At 33.3% G+C, this 23,162-nt stretch overlaps 1 protein-coding gene across 2 annotated transcripts in view; it reads left to right on the forward strand.

Moving 5' to 3' along the window:
* Positions 1-23,162, forward strand: part of Sp8 (Sp-like zinc finger transcription factor) — a 253,427-nt gene that overhangs the window by 147,223 nt on the left and 83,042 nt on the right. Inside the window, exon 1 of one of the 2 annotated variants that reach the window (XM_076409688.1) lies at positions 14,412-14,603. The exons of the other annotated variant lie outside the window; for it this stretch is intronic. Within the exon in view, the coding sequence (XP_076265803.1) occupies positions 14,532-14,603 (72 nt within the window). The 5' untranslated portion in view covers positions 14,412-14,531. Of the gene's footprint in view, positions 1-14,411; positions 14,604-23,162 lie in introns of those variants that run through there. 2 annotated transcript variants of the gene reach the window in all.

Below are 23,162 nucleotides of genomic sequence, written 5' to 3' on the forward strand. Positions count from 1 at the left end.
AAAATCCTTACAAGATTGTAACGGTATAATATTTTTAGTTCCTCCTCAAATTCTGCCGTTCGATTTTCGTGATGTATCAGTGAATGCTGGTGATGTAGCTTCAACAATTTGCTCCATCCATAAGCGCGATCTAGCCTTGAATATACATGGTTTCACAATAACCAATTGGTAGGAGATGACGACGGCATATTCGTACAACTGCGTAAAAAAGTTACAATAGACATAGAGCACAATAACAATAGACGATGTTAACGAAAAACACTCTGGATATTATACTTGCATCGCTCAGAATCAAGCAGGCTTTGATCAATATACTACACAGTTACATGTAAATGGTATAGTGAATTTTAAACCTGGTAAAACTTATGAATGTCTAGAATTTTATTTGGTTTACATTATTTATCATTGATGTCTAAATGTTATTGATCCTGCTTGTTTTGTTATATTTATGAGTTTAAGGGTTTCTGAGGTATACAGTGGGTTCTTAGAAGTTACGATAATAAATTGAACTTATTATTAAACCAATTTAAAGGTAATGCATGAGCAATTTTCTTATTTATCCCAAAAAAACTGACGAATACTTTTCTGACTAATTTATGAACACGAGGTCTCTTCGTGATCAAAGAGGATTCACAGGGACAGTGTGATGTGAATGTGTGATGGGAAAGATTCAAAAGGAAGGAAAACAGCTACAACTTGAATTTAATGAAAATTCCTTTTCGAACGGTTTTGACGGCGTGGTTTCATTGCGTGTCAGGCAAGAAAATAAACGTTTTCTGCAGCATATTGTGACTGCCAATGAAAACTGGATCTACTACAACCGTCCCAAATATAAAAAAAATCGTGAATTAGTCCATGAGAGTGAATTAGTCCGTCCCCATTGGCACGGAAGCGGAATATTCTTGCCCTTGCTATCTTGCTGTGCATATGGTTGAATCAGGAAGGTGTAGTGTATTAGTTGAACAAAAGTTAAGGAACGATATATTAGTCGCAAAAAGACCAGTAACAGCTGCAAAGTGATCCTTTGAGTTGCATGACAACGTTCGACCACACGTTGGAAGAGTTATGAAGGATACACTGTTGCATCTGCATACTTAATTCCACCAAATGGAAGAATGAAGATGGAAACTTCTGCTTCTAACTGACTTACATAATTTACTGTTTTTTTGAGCTATGTAATTGGGTACCAAAAAGTTTCCAACTTTGGGGTAATGCACGAACAGGATTCTATTTATCCCAAAAAACTAACGAAAGCTTTTTATGTAACTTCTGAACACGAATTCTCTTCGGAATCAAAGGGGGTTCAAACCACCCCTTTCATCTTTTATTTTAATTCGGCATATAATTAAATTACTTTAATTGAAATTATGAAATTTGTGTTATGTTATTTTAAAAGATTTAATTGTTTAAATGTCACTTTAACAATGCTTATATAGATTACAAATTCTGCTACTTGTCAATTTTTAGTGCCTCCTCAAATTTTACCATTTGACTTTGGTGAGGCTTTAGTTAATGCTGGTGATGTAGCTTCCACGATGTAACCCGTAAATGTAACTTGGTTGCACAACAACCGACCTATTCAGTCCGATGACAGTATCTTCATACCACAGTTGCAAAAATTTATCGAAAAATATCCAAATTGGAGAAATATCTCTCAATTTAAAAAAGCATGGGTTAATTGACAATTTCGAATAAATCTATTCAGTTTGTATTAGCTGTTCAAACAAAATAAATTACTACGAATTATCAGCCTGAGTGTAACCAGCAATTGTGCTATGAAAAAGGCATTGAAAAGTTAGAGGACGATTGAAATAATTATCAATTACAGAATACATTATATTAGACACTATACTTAATTATTAGTATTAATTGCTGCGTTAATTCGTTATTATTCAAGTATGGTTATGCAAAAAAGTTCACATACTGAGCATCAACAAGTTTGGAACCATATTCTTGCAGCTTGATATTGGAAAACCCGCCCCGAACAGGAATTTCGCATAATCTCATCTAATACAAACATTCGACTTGATTAAAAAGGATACACGGTACCGGAGCCAATCATACGCGTTCTCATATATATCAAATAGGTAGACGTCGACCGTAGAAGATCGTAATTCTCCTGCGAATGCTAAGCTAAAAATAATTATTACAAATTGCGGTACGGCACGGACTGTTTTAATAACCGCTTCGTCCCGATGAGATATATCGATCAGATACGATCGCAATTAAACCGCCAGCCTTTGCCAGTTCGTCTGTTCGCTTTTTCCATCGGTGCTGGCTCTGCTCTTTTCTTCGACGGGCCGCGGTCGGGGTGTTAGGGAGGGCAGAGGGGAGGAAGAGAATGTTCGTGATTTTTACATGAACGCTCGATAAACACGAAGATTATCTACACGTGCAGATAACAACAAATTATCGGGAAGCTCCGTTGATTACGTCGAGACGGAACGTTTCGATGATGATCGTTCAGTCCTATCATTAAAAAAAATAACACGATTATTTGTCTTTTATTTTCCTCCAAACTGTACACTTTTATATTGTTACAGAACTTTATTTGTCATAGTTATTGATATTCCACAATTTTACATGAACTAGTAATCAACACGGTCTTCGGCATTAAGCCTACTGACTGACTAGTGACCAATTCAGAGATCATCCCAGAAGACATACGGTCTTACCCGGCCTGATTACCCGCATGGCTGGGATGGTTCTCTTGCCTAAAGATATTTGCAGTTTTAAACACAAACATAAAATACATCCATGCCCCTGCAGGATTCGACCCCACGAATATCGCCGTAGTAGGAAGACAGTTCTGTCCTGCCAACTACAGTGCCACCAAGTTGGCATTAATGTTTATTTAAATAATTTTTTTTTAATGGACTCCATTTATTTATTGAACTTATTAGAAGATGTTTTATTCAAAATAGTTAACAGAGAGATATTAAAATTATTATAAAAGGTAAAGTAGAAGTATAGCTTTCTTCAAGAATCCCTTAATAGATATTAATATTGTCTACTTTAGATATTAGTGTTGGGAACTATCCACTGAAATTGACTATCGACTGTCTAACAATTGACTACTTTTTACTATCGACTGTTTCAGTCGCTGTTTTTGCTTCGACTGGATTTACTACTTTTTACCGGTGACTGTTTCAGTCAACTGTTTTCAGTCGTACTTTTAGTTACTATTTTTGATCCTACTTGTTTCATTCGACTGATTTTTAACGTTCTGGTTTTGTCGTCCTAGCCGCGACCTTGATAAAAATGTACCCAATTTATGCTTACGTAGATTTATATGTAATATATGTAGTTTTATGATTTTTTTTAGTAGTTTGTTTGTAAACATATATTGTAACAATATAATGTATATTAATATTATGACATTTTGGTACGATATTTTTCGAGATTGTTAATGTAATAAGGTAAAAAGATTAAAATTGGTAATAATAAATAGTAAAATATTTGGACTGTTTTTATGGCAATAATATGTGATATATCGATTAATCTCTTAATTTTCATTAAAAAATATTTTCGTTCAATAATAAATAAAGCATTTATACCATTTCGTTCAGATCATTTTTAATTATGATGCATTTTTAATTATGTCATGGATTAGTTTTTTTTCTATTTTATTTTAATGTTTTTATTTTTTTCTATATTTATATAGTATTTATGGTTATTATACGTCTGTAATTTTTAGGTTTTGTTTAGACTCTATTATATTGTCCATATTTATTATAGTATATTATTTAAAAATAGTAATTAACATATTACAATACAATAAAACATTTGTGGGGTTCCATTCCATAGAAAGTTTCCATTCCTTTTTACAGATCCACAGAACATTCAAATATAAAAGTAATTCTACTTCGTTTAATATTAAATTATAAATTGCATGTTATGTATAATTATTATAATAGTATTCAGTATTTTTTTTTTCTTCTATTTTTTTAAAGTTAGTTCGTGAAGGAATTTAAACATATCCGTCTCGCTTATACTACCGTTGGAAAATATAACCACATATAAAATTAACTGGCCCAAGCGTTTATCTCGAAAAGGATTCGTACATCCTCGTCTGACATCATACTTGACTGAAAATAGTAATTACTATTTTCAGTCACTAGTTTTTTGACTATCGACTCTTTCGACTGTTTTCAGTCGATTGTTCCCAGCGCTAATATTAATTGATATCAATTCAGCTAACTAAGTAATATCTATGTTATAAATTAATCGGCTTAGAGAAAATTTTGCCTCCCTTTTTGAAGAAAACTGAGGCACTTGGGGGCGTTAAATTTGGCACGGTTAAAGGTTATATCGAGGAAGAATTTTTAGGCCTAATATTTACATGTGATATGCGCTACAAATAAATCTACTCCAATAAAACGAGCTACGCCCAAATCAAGCAACTGGGAATAGCCGTGAGATCGGTGACACAAAATATTTAAGCAAGCCGGCTTGGTGGCACAGTGGTAAATGCGATGGGACGGTCCTCTTACTGTTGCGATAGCCGCGGGTTCGAATCCTGCTGGGGCATGGTCGAAAGTTTATGTTTGTGATTGTTTAAAATTTGTGAATGTTCTAGGCAAGAATGTAATATCCGAAAAGGAATAGGATCCTGGTCACGCCAGTAACTAGGCTGGGTAAAACCGGATGTCTTCTGGGATGATTTCTGAAGTTGGTCACTGGCCAGTCGGTAGACTTAATGCTGAGGACCGTGGTTCGGAGCCCACGTTAAACTTTAGGCCCAGCCCAGATAAACCCACAGTTGGTAAAAGAAGACTTTAAAATATATATAAAAAAATTTATTTAAGCAAACTCTGCGGTTAGTCGTGTAGGTTAAGGGTTTAGCTCGTCGAAAATAATGTACTAGGATCGAACGTCGCTGGGGCTAAAGGTTTTTTTTAATTATAAAATAAAGGATAGTACTCATTAGGATAGATGATAGTGTTCATTAAAATTAAGTGAACGTTTATTTTTTACGTTAAAATATTTTTAAATGATTTTAAATGATGTTATTTGTGTATCCAGACTTAAAATGAATGTAGCATAGAATAGTAGTGTTATGAAATAGTTTCATAGAACTCCTCATTTTTTACTGAGTTGTTAAGTACTATCGGGTACATAAGACAAAGTAGAAAGCAATAAATAAATGAAAATCATAGAAAACAAATTAAAGATAAGCTAAGTAAATTAGTAAAAGTAAATTTTTTTAGAAATTTAGGTAAAGAAATATTCTATTAATCAGCCTGATGTATTTGTTGTTTTTTAAATATATATTTTAGGTGACAGATATGAATAAAAGATAAGAAATAAACTACACAATTTTCATAGATGGGACATAATTTGCATAGATAGGATAAGTAGAAGAAATTATGAATTACGAATTTTTAAGCAGTGATAAATATTAATGTGTTATGCTCTAAATTTGCTACAGTTCTGAAAATAATCTTACTTGTTTACACTTATTAATACTTTGTTGATTATTGAAAGTTAATGCAAAATAGATTTAATTTAATAAAAAATAAGTTAGTCCTTGAGATATCTTGCATCAATTTTAATATATTTTAAAATTCAGATAATTATTATTTGAATTAATGTTATGTATAAAATACATTTCTGATCTTATTTTGAAAATACATATCAGTTTTAATTTAGTCCTCAAATCAAATCAAATCAAAATCAAATTTCGATCACTAGTTATTATAAAAAGTAAAGTAAAGGTATAGGTTTCTTCAATAATCCCACTAGAGATGTTAATATTATCTAATTTAGCTGATATCAATTTAATATTAAATTAAATTAAATGTCATATTAAATATTTTAATTAATTTATAATAGGATGTATACATATATAATATATAATAGCATATATACACATATATATATATATATATATATATATAAATATATATATATATATATATATATATATATATATATATATATACAGAGAGATAGAGAGGGAGAAAGAAGATAAAATATATTGTATAAAAAGAAAACGACCGAAGAAGAAGGAACGGAACAGAAAGAGACGGCAGATGGAAAAAACAAAAGCTGCGTTCACACGGTCAATTCTTTGAAGCTGCTCTCGAACTTCCATCTGTAATTAAATATCGCGACCCTATAATTATGGTCACTAAATTTTTTGGATGCGGGGGCCTCGCCGCCATCGCCTAGTCTCATCTTTCTGGGGTCCATCGGTATAACGACGGCCGCAAGAGAACGAAAAACGAATTAAAAAAAGAACCCGAAAAGCCGAACAACGAGAGGAAGATTGGCGAGAGAGCGAGGGTCCCGAAATAGGGCGACTCCGCGAAAACGGGCGGAAAAAAAGGAGATTAAGGGAACGCCGGGGACAGGTTGGGAACGTAATTATTGCTCTTTTGTTTTTTCGGTGTCGGTTCGGGTCGTCGTCGTCTTCAAAACACCGGCGATGGGTTTAATTAAAATTCTTATGAGGGGACACATTTTTATATTTTGCGGGGAAATAATATATTTTCAATGAAAAATGTTAGTTCGTACTAGTGATTGCCCTGTAGCCGAAATTCGATCACAATATATTTAAGTTAATCGTGTTTCTCTCATAAAAGAATAAAGGGACTTATTTAAAAAATATTCTGTTACTAAAACTTGTTTTCACAGTATTTTTATTATAAGATTACAAAAGTATTTGATACATAACATTAATTAAAATAATAAATGTCTGTATATTCCTAAATCTAATTTCCATTAACTTTCAATAATTAATAAAGTATTAATAAGTTTAAATTACTACGCCTCTGAACATTATAACAAAGTATTATTAGTAATATTATTTTCAGAACTGTAACATCTTCAGAGCACCAAATAAAAATATACATGAACTTTCTTTACTTTTATGTTATAAATATAAGTATGGAATAATTAATAAAGTAATATATGTTTGTATATTAAAACAGAGAATATATGATTAAAACAATTTTGAAATTGAGATTTAACTTAAACATGTTTAATGTACATGCTTAAGAATAACGAACATAATTAGGTAATTTATTTTTACAATTTGTAAATGGAATGTATTTACAATCATTATATTAAATATTGATTTTCCAAAACTTAGGTCTATAAAGTAAATCATCAAAATAATTCAAGGTTCTAAAAATTAGAAAAATGTCATATAGTCATTAATCTTATTCCATTAATCATTAAACACCTTAATTTATAACAATGCTCTAAATGTCTACAAATTTATTGTTAATAATTCATAATGTTCCATCTGTGCAAATTATGTAGTTAGTATAATTTTAACTCCCGTATATTTTCATTACTTTATTTATGTATTCATATAGTCCTTAGCTTTTATCCATATTATTCATCTAAAATATATATTACAAAAACAACAAATACACCAGGCTGATTAAAAGATCAATTTCTTCACCTAAATTTTTAAATAAAATTGTATTATTCTTTGTTTACTTATTTTATTCTTCGATCTCGCCTTTGCAGATAACTCATTTGTAATTTGTTTTCTATGGCTTTCATTTAAATAATTCTTTCTACATTGTCTTATATCTCAGGTTGGAACCAACATCTGCCCAACAAATGGGGAATTAAAATTCTATGAAACTATTTCATAACTGTTAATATTGTATGCAATATTCATTTTAACTTTTGATGGACAAATTAACGTAAATTAATGAAATTAATCAAAAGTTAATACTACAAAAATGTACAGAAAAATCTTACCAACTTTTATAATTGGCTCTAGTACGATGATATGCCATGTCTCCGGAACCAGATGAGTTAATAGCAGTCATTTTGTTTCAGAACAATTTTTTGTCTTTTTCTTCACTAACATTTTTCATAGCAGTATATACCTTTCGATAAAGCTGACATATTGATTTGTTTTCTCGACAAAAATGTAAAATATAACTTTACATGATCATACTATTCTTAGTCGTTTTTTATCAAAACTTGTCATAACTTTTTAATAGTTCCAAAATATATGGGAATAACCGAGAGTAACACAAAATATTAAATAACACTGCTTAAAATGAAATAATTTGGTTTAATTATGTTTTAACCACTCAGTTTCCATTTCAATATCGTGTAATAAACATTTTATGAAACAGTATGACTACTTGTTAATAACAATTGGATAAAACTTCTAGTATTTCTAAGTTTAGTATTTTAGATAATTTAAATGTGTCTATTTTCCTAATTTCCTCAAATAAACCTTTTTCACTGTCATCTATCTGAAGAATTCCGAAGTGTTTTTTGTTTGTCAGATCCTCTTATTTTGTTTTTATTAAAATTTGGATATCAAAGGATTTCATATTATAACAAATCAATTGAAAAGTCCCCGGTCTACTATAATAAAATAAATTTTTTAATGACACTGATTATAGCGATCCTCCAACTTTGCGATAGCATTTTTGTAGAACGATTTGTCCCTTGCTTCAAAATAGGCCTCAGATTCGGCGATCACCTCTTCATTCGACGAACATTTCTTCTCAGCGAGCATTCTTTTGAGATTTGAGAAGAGGAAATAGTCGCTGGGGGCCAAATCTGGAGAATATGGCGGATGAGGAAACAATTCAAAGCCCATTTTTCACTGATTTGTGATACAGTGCATTGTCTTGGTGAAACAGCAGTTTCTTTTCCATCCAATCGATTTCGTCCTTCAAACGGTCCAGTAACGCTGTTGATGGTTCTTCCTTTTTCAAGGTAGTCAAGAAAACTATTCCATGCTCAGTCAAAATACAGATGCCATAACCCACGTTTCGGTGCGGATTCATCTTGTGCAGTCCACTCGGATGACTGTAGATTGGACTTCGGAGTGAAATGATGGAGCCATGTTTCATCCATTGTCACATATCGACACAACAACTCGGGTTTATTACGCTTCATCAAAACACTGCTCCGAATCATCAACTCATTTTGTGAGTTCGCGCGGCACCCACTTTGCACAGATTTTTTAATGTTTTTATTCGTTATTTCTTTCAATTTCAACAAAATCATTTTGTGGATTTTTATCCTCTTTTTGGCGTCCACTGCGTTCACCGTCTTCGGTGCTCATTTCACCACGTCTAAACCTAGCATACCAATCCTTGATGGTTGATATTCCTCGGTCAGTGTCCGGAAACTCGACATCAAGCCAAGTTTTTGCTTCAACTGTATCTTTAAAAAGCAATATTTTATCAACACGGGAAATTCCTTTTTATCCATTTTTTTCACAATAACAAAAGTTGCTTCATTCAAAATGCTATAATTCACAAACTAATTATCTGACAACTGTCATATTTATATACGCATCTTTTGAGGGATACGGCTAACTAAAAAACATATGGATTTAACTCAAGTAGCGCCATCTATGTGTCAGGCCGGGACTTTTCAATTGACCTGTTACTGTTCAGAATTATGTACAATGATAACTTGATAATGTGAGTAAATTGAGAGCTTACACGTATTGCCGACCGAATTAAATCATCTTAAAGTAAATAACTTTTGCTGTCGATAAGACACTAATAAGACTTAGTCGTGGTAACAACATGATTGAATCGAAAACATTTCAGAGATAATAAAAACGTCAAGGCTATATATTAAATTATCTTAAAGAAAGGAATGTTACCTTCCTTTTTAACGAAAATATCATCTGATGATGCCATATTTCAAACCCGTGTCCCCACCCTCTCCAGAAATAAATCAGCCCTTATTAATTAGGCAGGCAGGCTCGTTAACATCCCGGCATCGTATCACGAAAATCCGAGGCCCCGTTCCTCAACGACGCAATAAAAGAGAGACTAGAAAAAAAACACGACCCCTCCGATACCGCTTCCTCCCGGTACGGTGCTCCAGGTGTCGAGTTCTCACACGTGCTCCCCGGTAACTCCCAGTTCCGTCCGCCGCTCGAATTACCAGTCCCTCCCATCGACTCCCGGGGGCCCATTCATCGGGACCCGGTTCAGGGCTCGTCCCTTTGTATGAGCGATCGCACAAGAACGCGGAAAGGATGGAAAAAAATACAACCGGCCGGGGAATCCTTTCGGGTTCGGGCTGCTGTGCCTTTATCTCTGGTGGATCTTCGGAGAATTGTCCTCCTGTTACGGACAATGGAAAACAACACCGTTTTTCCGGTCTATCTTAGCGTTAAATAAAAAACGTTTACAACAGAGGTTACAACAGAGCTTATTAGTTTTTCTTATACATAAAAAAACAGATCAAATCGTATTATTTGTTAGAAAACCGTAAATCGGTTGTTAGGTATCTGTATTTTTTTTCGACATTATCATTATTCCGAAGTTATTTTATCACTTTAAAAAGTTTATAAAATACATTAGAAAATACAGTCACTTCTAAAATTTTTAATTTTCTTAATCGAGCCATGAACTACCTACGATACGATTAAATATTTCTACAACAATCTTCAACAATAGATAAATTCTCTTCACTGTTCATGGCCACTAGACCTCAGTTCTTGCATTGACCAGCGAGAAATAGAAAATAACAATAGTCGTATTAGTATGTCACCATTACGTTTGATAGTGACTGGAAATGAAGAAGATAGGCTTAGGAAGAAACGTGCACATCAAACAGAACAGTGAATAAGACACAATGAAATTGAGCGACTCCACAGACGCAGTGCTCCCTTGATCCAGGAACTGATACATTGATATTTGGTCAACTATCCCCGGTCTCCAATACTTGATAGGCGTTGTGCTCACAATTCAAAAGTGAAGAGAACTATTGTCCAAAATCTATATAAAATGTGTCTTTGTCAGATCAACGATTTACTAAAAATGTTCAAAATAGTATTGGATCGGATGGTACCTGACAGCTACAATATCATCATCAGAACTCACAAAACAATTACCGGTGAGTCCGAGAGGTGACCTATCGACAATCGAAGTACTTTTAAGCTTTAAGCGGTCGTGCGAAGTCGATTCAACGGCAATTAATACATTTTCGCTGAAAATAATGTCTTAAGTAGATTCTTATAGTTTCACAACCTTCCCAATACACAATTTACCCTTACTGCACAGGGAGTGCCCCGTTACCGCAATTGTTTTAGTCATGGCGCAGGAGTCAAAACGATACCAAAAATAATAACATTTCTTTTAAACGCATTGCGGTTTGATGAGCCTCTCGTTGTATTTTGAATAAAGCTGCACCAATGAGAGATACTTTAGAAACATTTACACAAAACTTCCTTTTGTCTTATTCTATATGAGAAGATGTTGTTATTGATGATGTGATGATAGGTTTTCGAGGAAAATGTTCTTTCAGGCAGTACATTAAATCTCAACTCGACAAATACGGAACAAAACTATATCTACTTGTTGACACTCCTACGTTTTAGATCCTCAATATTGAGCTTTATGACGTCAAGCAGCCAGAAGGTCTGTGCTAGTTGAGTAATGCTGCCATAGACGTAGTGAATAAGGGCTAGTGAATAATAGGCTAATTAAACCAATTTCTGGTAGAGTATGAAATATAACGATCGACAAATGGTACACCAATGTTCTTTTGGTAGATGATTTGCCAAGAAATCTTAAGATTTCTATTCTTGATACCATGCGTAAGAACAAAAATTAAATACCTCCTTGTTTTACAGACAAAAACCTACCTGAATATTTAAGTCGATTTGGATTTTCTGACAAAGCCACTTGTCGTACGTGCCCATAAAACAGCTTTGGTGGTATATCTTCTTTCTTGGAAAAAAAGAAACATAAGAGCACAATAAGCTAAGGAAGTTGCAAAAAATTCCAGCCAAAAAAGGACACAATCGAAGATTCAATCCACACCATGTCATAGAAATATTTGTAGAAGCCATACTACCTTTATTTACAATGAACGTTATCTTAGCATTCACCGATTCTGAAGAAAACTAGAAATAAGATGATGGTTATTTTAATTATTAGTCACCAAACGAAATAAAAGCCTATAGACCTACATCACTGCTGCCAGAAATATTTAAGGTTTTTGAAAAATTCCTGTTGAAAAGAATAAAACCGATCATAGAGCGAAAAAACAGTTACCAACACACCTAATACCAACACACCAGTTTGGGTTTATTAACAAGCATTCAACTATTGACCAGGTCCAGAACAACAGATGTGATTGAAATAAAAAAGTATGCTCAGCTTTATTCTTAGATGTAACTCAACCCTTCGATAAGGTTTGGTATGAATACCTTGTTCATAAACTACAGAAAATGTTACCAAAGCAACACACCGAACTATTAAAATGGTACACAGAGTCAAACGAGAAGTAGCTTACTCTACAACAAAAGAAGCTAAAGCAGATGTATTACAAAGAAGTGTACTGTGGCCAATGCTTTATCTACTCTACACTTGTGATATACCACAAACGGAGAATATTACGATGGCTGCATTTCTGCAAAGAGTAACATAGATAAAATACAAAGTCCTGAGAGGTATTGTGGGCGCATCCAAATACTATAGGACTGATTACCTACATCGAGACCTTCAGATACCCACAGTATGTCAAGAGAATTGCACGGGGGCATGAGGAAAGACTCCATTCTCATGAGAATATTGAAGTATTGCAGCTTTTGGATATCACCAGAACAAGACACAGACTCAAAAGAATCAACCCATCTGATCTTGTGTAGTGTTGTGTAGTGAGGTGCATATAATAACAATTACAGCAGTGACATATATAAGCACTATTTCACCAGAGACTGAGATAGGGCCGATGGGTCCTCCTAGTTATATACCTAGATTTAAGTTATCATAAAGACAAATTGTAGGTTAGTCGGAAACGACCAGTAACAATGTAATTAAATAATAAAAAAAATTATTATTTTATCTCATGCAGGTAACTGATTTTATAATTCTATTTTTTATTATGAGTTATTAGATATTAATATCTAGTTACAGGCACTAAAGATTATGTTTTGTCCTTATTTTTGTTTCCTTTTTTTTTTAACTTATAAAACGAAAAATGTTCCAGATTATCCAAAAAAACTAAATAATATTGATTAGCAAGTGTTTATTACTTAAGTATAATCCCATAGGTCTTTTAGGCTACGCGCGACCGCTGCCGTTACAAAAAATCACGCGCTCGCTAGTTAGATATATGTTACTACTAGCGACCCGCCCCGGCTTCGCACGGGTGCAATGCTGATACTAAATTAAATACACTACAGAAAAAATATGAACGTTGTATATAAAAACATAGCGGCCCACTCCGACTTTGCACGGGCATAAAATATATATGCCTATGTCACTCAATGAAAACATGATTAAAATCGATCCAGTATTTTTGGTTCATTCATTACTGCCCTTGGCCTGCACGCATTAAATTTGGAGTAAAACAATTCCTCTTCCCCTATACTTACTATGAAGATTTCCTGCTATCTTTGGAATATCTAAATTCATACAATTTTTATTACATTACACATTTTTAAACGCAAATTTTAAATTTGTAATATCTCCGAAAATATTTGTTTAATTTACATGCTGTAAGGAACCATATTGATCTATATTAATTGCACACTGTATTTAAGGTACTTAATTCGATAAGGATTAATGCCGTATTGCTTAAAATAGCTTCGTAAATAAGCCATTTTCTCACGTAAAAAGTAAACAATAAAAATGGTTAATGTGGGTTATCCCTAAAAGATAAACATATACCATCGCGGACTTTTTTGTAGACCTTTTTATGGTGTACAATACTGTAGTACATTAATTTGATCTAACTCGTAGGGTTAGGCAGCGTTTTTGCTAATTGCTAAATAAGCCTAAAAAAATAGGTACCTCTAAAATTAGCAATGTTGCCTTAGTATATTATGCATGTATTATACATATAAACCTTCCTCTTGAATCACTCTATCTATTGAAAAAAACCGCATCAAAATCCGTTGCGTAGTTTTAAAGATTTAAGCGCACATAGGGATATAGGGACAGAAAAGGCGACTTTGTTTTATACTATGTAGTGAAGACGAAGTTAACAGGATCCACTACTATTATATAAAAATATGTATTAATAGTCTGGAAAATATGTAAAAAAATTTAATTACTTCTTTCCCAACTCATTTTTTCAGATGTCAAGTAGTGAGTTTTTTTTTAAATAGAATAACCAAACAAACATCCAATGTATTGTCTTGTTTCCCCTCTGCCCCCCTTACCATAATCGTAGGCAGACGGCAACCGTTCGCTGGTCTTCTCCATCGATCTGTTCTGAACGCCGTAAAGATGTTATCTCGGGCACGGGCGTACAAAGGTGGTCCTAGGAGCCGGTATCGCTCCAATGAGGCCCCTCGGCGGGCGGGGGCGTGGTGCGGCACGCGGGATCCCCCGCGACCGCCGCCAGGGTCGATACGCGGCGCCGTCATCATAAGCGGCGCGCCCGTCGGCAGGACCTGGTGCAGTTAAGGGTCGAGTTGAGAGGAAGGCGACGACGCCGGACGTCGTCTTCAGGGGGGACACGCCGTTCCACGTCCCACGTTTGCGACATCTGTCGAGGGATTTCGTCGGCGTCATCCGTTTCGGTTTCGTTTTCGTTCTCGAACGCCGCGAGTTACTAGGAACATGAATTGTGCTTATTCTTATCAGGTGCAAGCTACGTCGCCTCAAGCTGCTACCGGAGCGGACTTCTTAGAGGTAATTCGTCGTAGATCCTTCGATTATTAACATCTGGATATCACTAATAATCTATAAAGAAAGTCATAACAATTTGATTGTTTTAACAGCTGTTTGAACTAATTGTCGACTATTATAATCTAAAAAAACAATAACTAGCAAAAGCAGCATAGTTGCATTAACATATTCTTGAAGTTAACGTTAATTATTTTAATTAATTCTCCTAATTCTCTAGTCCATTTGAAGATCTATATTTGTTGTCATGATAGCTGTGGCGTCGGCAAATGTTCTAAGTACTGTTCCTTTTGTTATTGGGATATCAGCAGCGTAGAGTAGATGCAGGAGTGGTCCCAAGACACTACCTCTTAACTCATACCCAAATAGGTTTAAGTGTTGAGAATTCCTCTTCATGCGAGACTAAAATTTCTTTCAAAAAGATATGAGTACAGCAGTTGACAATAGTTCCGCGGTAACAATTTTCATTTTGCTTGTGAGACGTCTAGCAATATTGCAGGATAATATTCCATTTCTTAAAACGCTTCTTCAACCACTGTTATTCTGTGCACTTGGTCGAATGTTAAGCAGTGATTTGGAAGTCCAAACTGGAAACCTCGTATTTCTATAATTAGTTTAATACATTTTAACAACCGTTTCTCAAATAATTGCGATGTCGTAGTTAGCAGCCAAAAAGGCCCGTAAGATCTGATGTTGTCTTGTCCTGCGGGTTTATCAGGTTTTTGGAACATAATTACTTGAGTAACCTTAACATATTATCAAATAATTATTTACATCTATAATTCATTAATAAATTGAAAAATCAAATAAAGGTGCCTTTTCTTTTTTAATAAGTGATACATCATGGTATATTTTCATTAAATAATTTTGAAGTGGTGAATAAATTATTATAAATGTAATATTATATAACTAACCTAATTATAATTCATAAAAGATAAATAGTTTTAAGGGAAATTTATCTATATAAATAAAAATTAATCGCCGAAATGTATGTAAGCGCATAATTTTAAAATCAACGTAACAAATCGGATAATTCTCTTTTTTTGGTGTGTTAGTTATTGTCAGAAAAAGATTTGCACACAAAAAAATTTGCTTGAGCGAAGGAACCATATGAGGGATGAAAGATAATGATATAGATTATTTGAATAAAATGATTCAGAATCAAAATGATGGCCAAAAACCTTTAACGGATTGTTCAATTTCATTACCGATAAAAATGACGTCCTCACTTATCGAACTGAATTCCAAAATTCATTGGGTTTCACAATTTACAGCCCAAGGTTGGATTGATAATCATACTAATGGAACAATATTCGCTATTAAAAAGTTGACGAACAAGGTAATTGAAGCAACTACAACCATAGCAAAGTTCAAAAACGAGGATGAGCTTATTCCAAGTATACCAAATTACTTTCGTTATGAGTTCAAGTGAGTCTCCCGTTTCCCGTCAGCACGGCACTCGGTATGATATCAATATCACTAAAGGTTAATCACTGGCAATCTGCGGAATAAGTTTTGAATTACCATGTTTTTCGCATTGGTAGTTGTACGTTGCATACTTCAACTTTCAATATATGAGTTTTTCTTTGAAAAAAAGTCCAAATTTTTTGTTAATTTTGTTGACTAATCTGTGTATTTGTTCTGTTGTTCCGTGTTTATAACAGAAACCAAATTGATGGTCTGGAATAATATTACTGTCTTGTGTAATTATTTTAAAGCCTTTTAATGTATAGTTTTTCAAAAACTTCGGAGATCACAAATAATAAACTTATAGCACGATAGGAGGAGGAGACGTCTTCTGATTTTTTTCCCTGTTTTATTAATCATAATGAATTGAGCCACTTTCCAAATGCTATGAAAGTAACGTGGCTTTAAACATAAACGTTATTAACTTGATGCACTTTTATTTTTTTTAGCTTAATTTCATTCATTATTGTTTGTTTTACTTCGTTAATAGTTCCTTCATGTGCCAGTTGTATTTGAAACGGAATCTTAAGAAAGTCAACTGTGCCAATTTCTTCTGTTGCGGATATTTCAGACGGGTATAGATTAAGTACTTTTTTTAATTATTTAGAGGAAACTTCTGCATTATCTTTTTATTTTTTTTATCAATTTTAACGGGTGTATTATGCTATTCGATTTCTTTAAATTTTTTGTTAGTTTCCAGAGAGAACATTCAGTTGTATCAGTTGGCGTTAAGTTTTTTTAAATTTCTTGATTTTGTTCGTTATTTATGCCTTGTTGAATTTTCCTTTGTTTCCTTCTCTTCTAACTTGTTGGCAGATTTTTCGTAGTATTCTCTTTTTAACTATTTTTTGTGTAATTGTGGATGATATATAGCTACATTTTTGATATGTTGAGCTATTAGGAGTTGCGTACCATCTAGTTTCTCTCTAAATAATGGCCAGTTAGTTCTAGTGTTATGAAAAGAAAGTGATTTTGTTCTGTTGAGAATATTTGAGTTGACTGTTATAATGAATGGTGAGTGATCAGATGATAGATCAAAGCATGATTCAGTTTTGCAAAAAAGTATTTTAGGGTAGGTGATGTGGCTCGGTGAATGGAGGTAAAACGAAATGAAACAGTGGTGTTTACAATATGCGACCGTTATTTATTGGCTATATAAAAAAATTTGAAAAATATAAATGATAAAACGGATGGCAGCGGAGCTACCTATTGACGAGGCTTGGGCAGTCGATGGTGGCACGTCTAAACCAAACGATGGTCGGGTACTGAATGATTGGAAATACCCTTCAATAACATCCCAGATAAACGTGTCGGGGTTGCCGCCAGCTATTCGTTGTCGGGTTCTAGTTGGCGCTGCTGGCACCCCGCCCGTGTTCGACATCTGGGATTATATTTCTGGGTATTTTGTAGACCGTTATTCCACGATGTAAAATTCGACATGCCTCAAGGTCGCTATAGTATTATTAAATAAGCAAATGTTTTTTATTTAATTCGGTGGGACACTAAATAATATTCGCTTAATGTAACATAATTTGTGACATCTAACATAATTCTCCTCCTGTCCCTGCATTATCTTTTTTTAAATGTTAAATATTGCATAAAAGTGGCAAAATAGTGGATGTGCGATGATCATGAGTGAGTGAGAAAAAGCACAAGACTAACAAATGGCGGACGACAAGCGCGAAAGGGAGAGAGAGAGAAGGCGCGTGCGCGCGCTTCCCTCTAGAATTAAAAACCCGTCGAGGATTTAACCAACAGCGGTAATTTGATAAAAACCGAACCGCCAATTTCTGTCGCAAACTGCTGGTTATTCAGTTAGGTAATTGTCGGCAATTACCAGTCGATGCTCTCTACGAAGACGGCGAAATCTTTGCCGGTTATTTGCTATCGACGATCCGGAACGACATGCTTTCTATTAAGGCGCATTCTCGCGCGATCCAGGCGGTCCCGGTGGAAAAAATGCCCAGCGTCAGAATTAGTTCATCTCAATATATCGCCTTAATAAGCGCACCAATGGGTTGGTAAGCCCATCAACAGAAATATGATATACGAGGGTCACTATTTATATTTCGGGAATAGGAAAAAAATCAATAGTTAAGCTGCGAATATATTTTTATTGTTTTTCAAAGTACTTGCCACGATGATGATCGATACACTTTTGCATAAGCTTAAACCAATTTTCAAATGATTTATTACATTCCGAATGAGGTATCTTCAAAACATGATTTTTGAACGCTTCAATAGCTTCTTCGGGCGATGAAAATCGTTGACCACGCAGTTTGTTCTTCACGGATGTTGTTCACATTTGTTATGATGAAGAACAATCCGGCGTCTCTTGTTTGTTTTCCTTATTCCACCGAAGACCTCTGGCAAACAAATGGTTGTGTACCAATCAGAATTTACTGTTCTACGATCCTCTAGAGGCACTGTTGCAATATGTCCAGTTTTCGCGAAGAAACAGGTCACCATTTTCTTTGAAGTTTTTCGTGCGCGAACAACTTTTGTTGGATTTGGTTTATCTTGGAACACCCATACTGTCGACTGCTGATTACTTTCGGGCTCATGCGAATATATCCATGATTTGCAATCTGTGGTGATTTTATAAAGGTCTTTCGAAGCACCGCGATTGAATTTCTTAAGAATTTCTTTGCGTCAATCAACACGAACCTTTTTTTGAGCTATTTTCAAATTGTGTGGGATCCAACGCGAATATAACTTTGGCATAGCTAAGTGTTCATGTAAAATCGCATATATGCTAGTGGAACTAATGCTTAAGGATGCCTCCATCTCACAATAGGTGACATGACGATCTTGCATCATTTCGCACACACCATCGATGTTTTCTGGCACAACAGCCGATTTTGGACGATCCTCGGGAAACTCGTCGGACAGCGAACTACGACCACGATTGAATTCAGTAAACCAGCGAGACACGATGGTTTTTGATGGAGCTTCATCGCTGAAAGTCAAATTAAGTTGATCGATGCACTCTTGTTGTGATAATCCACGTTGAAAATCGTAAAAAATCATCGCACGAATAAGTTTACGATTCAGTTCCATTTTTTGCCGAGACGAAACTTTCGACTAAATATAAAATTAACAAATAGCGTCCGGGTGAGAAAATTTTCTGTGTACGTATATCGTCAGAAATGTCAAACTTTACGATGGAACCGTCAGATGGACTCACATGACAACAGTGTTGCCAATTAACGAACAATAATTTGAAGATGCTTCAGTTTTTATGTAATTTCGCCAAATTCAACGACTTCAAAACTTGTTTCACTTAAATCAACATTACCAAGTGCTTTTCTGCAGATTTTTCCAAGTTAAGGAAGTCAAATAATCTCGCAAATAACCACTAGCTCAAATTTGATTAAAGAGAAATAGATAAATATCTGATAATGATATAAATGGTTATACTAAAGGTAAACTGGTTGAAGGTCATTTTATGGGGATGTATAATTAGATGCGAAAATATTTAGATCTGATATTGTAATTACTTGTTTAATGACCTCTTCTCTTCTTTATCTGTATATAGCATGTTATATAGTATGACTGAACGGTCCTGGTTGCTCAAGCAGGAAACGGTGTGTTTATATTAGACTCAAAGTTGTGAAGGAGTGGGATTTATAGACATACATAAAAATAAATAAATATTAGAAAGAAAAGTATAGTTTGTGCAACTACCAAATAAATAGCCATTCCTTTCCGAGTTCAAGCAAAAGTGGCGCAGCTGAAAGATAGATTAAGATAGTTAAGAAAGCTAGATTGAAGGTGTTCAAAGACTTCTAGATATAAACCATTACAATTAGTAAACCTCCATGTTTTTAAAATTACATTGGTTTTGAAATTTTAATAAAAACAGTGTTATTCAGAAGATTAGGCAATTTTTATTAAAAATATAAAATAAAATAATAAGCTGTTTAGACGGGACAACGCCAAATTGTATTTGGTTGTTCCTTTAGGAGAGAGATGTTATATTGCTCTACAGATAATGTCTTGGTGGTTTAAAAAAAGCAGTGAGATTATGTCATAATAATTGTCATGTCATGTCATGAGGGAGATGTATACAGGGGATTTTAGTAAAGTATTTTTTTATAAGCTGTTATATAATTCGATATATAATTAAAATTTATATATATATATATATATATATATATATATATATATATATATATATATATATATATATATATATATATATATATATACGTATAAATATATTAGTTTGGTTCCTTTTTTAGATTATTTCCGATAGAAAATAGTATCTGTAAGTCACTAAGATCTTGTTGGATCTTTTCCAACGCACAACCCTTTAAAACCTCCTACTGTTATTCCTGTCCCTGCCCTTCCTAGATTATTCGGTTTTTTTCTTCTTCTCCTCTACTTGCATCTTAAATTCCGTATACAATAAATTACCAGATTTACAATTTTTTTAATATTCTTTTTAAACGATTAAATTCTATTCGACAATTATATCCAGAATACCCGAAATTAATCAAAAAAAATTTTAGTGTTAAAAACAAAAGCAAAAACTCGGATATGTTTATTAGTTTAATCAGTAAAAAAAAATGTGGTAAAGTAATTTTGTAGGAAACATGTAAGCAACCATAATAAAGAGTAAAATTAAGAGGAAAAAATGTTATCGATACTTACATTGCATTACTGTTACATACATATGTTATTAGAACTGTTTACTGTTTACATTACATATTATATATACATAACATTACTGTGGTTAATTTTGCCTTAAAATAGTTGCGGTTTTGTGTGAGTAATATCACGTTTTCTTCTTTTACTTTATATGAGCTTTAAGTAAGTATCGTCGATGGAATGCTAAGAACTTAAGTAAAATTGGTTTTCGAAAATTATTTTGTGGTGACGTCAGGCCTCTTGTTCTTATCGCGAACTGGCCACAGAATAAGATTGACCAAAAACGATCAAGGGCACGCAGAAAAATAGACAGCAGATTCATTCATCTTTCGACGTCCAAGCATCTTACATTCAATCAACAATCATCCATTCCATATTCAAACATTCATACATTTTCATTAGTTAATTAGGTGTGTTAATAGTTAGTGTTATTAATAAAGTGACAAGGGAAGTTTCATTCAATAAATTACACGAAGACCTCCATAATTTCAAAAGTGTAAGCACGACAAATCTGGCTAAGAAGTCTAAAGTGTATAGAGATGCGGAATTGACAGGAAATAAAAGCTAAATAGAAATTGAGTATTTGAGTTTTGCATTAACATATATTATGGTTATCTAAATTACAATAACAACTTAAGGAACATTAAGTAAAGCCATGATATTGGCGAAATTTTACTCCTAACAACTATTTCACATTCTGGACGTTAGATGCTTGGACGATCTTTACTTTTCACGAAGAAATATACTATAGTATAAGTTTATAACAATACGACACATATATACGAAATATATATATATATATATATATATATATATATATATATATATATATATATATATATATATATAACCGTCACAACATCGTCACCTTTCCTGATAAAACTCCTGATGGTTACACAACAAATTCACCGGGTCGTCTACTTATCTATATATTAATCGGCTTAGCGAAATGTTTGCCTCCGTTATAAAATAGTTTCATAGAATTTTAAGTGGAACACATGGGACATAAGACAAAGTAAAAAGCAATAGATAAATGAACGTCATAAAAGGTAAACCAAAGAAAAGCTATGTGCAAGATCGAAGAGTGAAATAAATAAGCAAATAACAATGCAATTTTATTTAAAAATGTAGGTAAACAAACTATTGTTTTAATTAGCTTGATGTTTTTATTGTTTTTACAATATATATTGTAGTTGGGAAATATTAATAAAAGATAAATACTATATGAATACATAAATGAAGTAATGAAAACATGCAGCAGTTAAAATGAAACATAGGACAAATAGAAGAAATTATGAATTACTAACAGTACATTTGTAAACATTTTAAAGCATTTATAAATACTAAGATGTATAACAATAAATGTTATAGGAGATGTGACTATATGACATTATTGTTTGAACTTTGTATCAATTATTTTGATTTATAAAAACAAGTTTTGAATCTCAATACTTCATTTAACGATTGTAAATACTGCGGTTCTAAATTATAAAAAATAAATTATTATATAACAATATCAAAATAGTTTTATAAATGTATCCTCTGTTTTCGCATACAAACATATAGTACTTCAGTAATTATTCCATATGTATGTTTGTAACATAAATATAAAGAAGGATATACCTATGTTTGATGCTCTGAAGTTCTTACAATTCGGAAAATAATCTTACGTATGATACTTTGTTATAATGTTCAGTGGTTGTAATATTTTGTTGATTGTTGAAACTTAACGGCAATTAAATTTAATTACATAATGGTTATTTTAATGTACAGACTATACTGTAGAACAGGCTTTAGTAACATATCATTTTTAAGTTATTGACTTTACTCTGTTATGAAAAAAACATGTTTAATTTAATTAATTTTACCATTTGACAAATAATATAAAAATACTATTAGGCTGATGAGTTGGTAAATTTATAATAATAATTAGCATAATAATAACATAATATGATAAGTACTGACAAAGGCACTGAACGAGCCGAACGAAAATAAATGATAAATTATCACGCTAATATGCTGAAAATAGGTAATTGTTGCTAATTTATTTAAAAATTATTCTACCGATTTTACTGTGTTGTTCGTCGTACCTAATTAGCATGAGGAAAAACTTTTATTTTGACAGCAATTATACAAATGCCGAAAATTGTTCTGCGTCATGCCATTGACGGTCGACGGCGCCATTACGTTCTAAGTAATTAAATTCGGAATATCTCGATGATATCTCGGTTTGTTCTCGGCCACGGTGGAAGAATTGGACGGAAAAATGGTCGAGGTGTGCTGACGACGATATAGATCTCTGAATATATTTTTTTTCCTAACTTGGGGTCAGTCCTAACACGAATATTTTGTTGTATTATGTTATTGCTTTATCTACATTTTAAATCGGTTCAAATGTTGTTTAAATAATCTTTGTCTTGAAGAAAAGGATGACTGAAGTTTGTC

This window comes from Rhynchophorus ferrugineus, unplaced genomic scaffold, assembly GCF_030347505.1.
Source record: "Rhynchophorus ferrugineus isolate W39M unplaced genomic scaffold, kcgeb_rfMv2 rfM7, whole genome shotgun sequence".
Classification (NCBI taxonomy): domain Eukaryota; kingdom Metazoa; phylum Arthropoda; class Insecta; order Coleoptera; family Curculionidae; genus Rhynchophorus; species Rhynchophorus ferrugineus.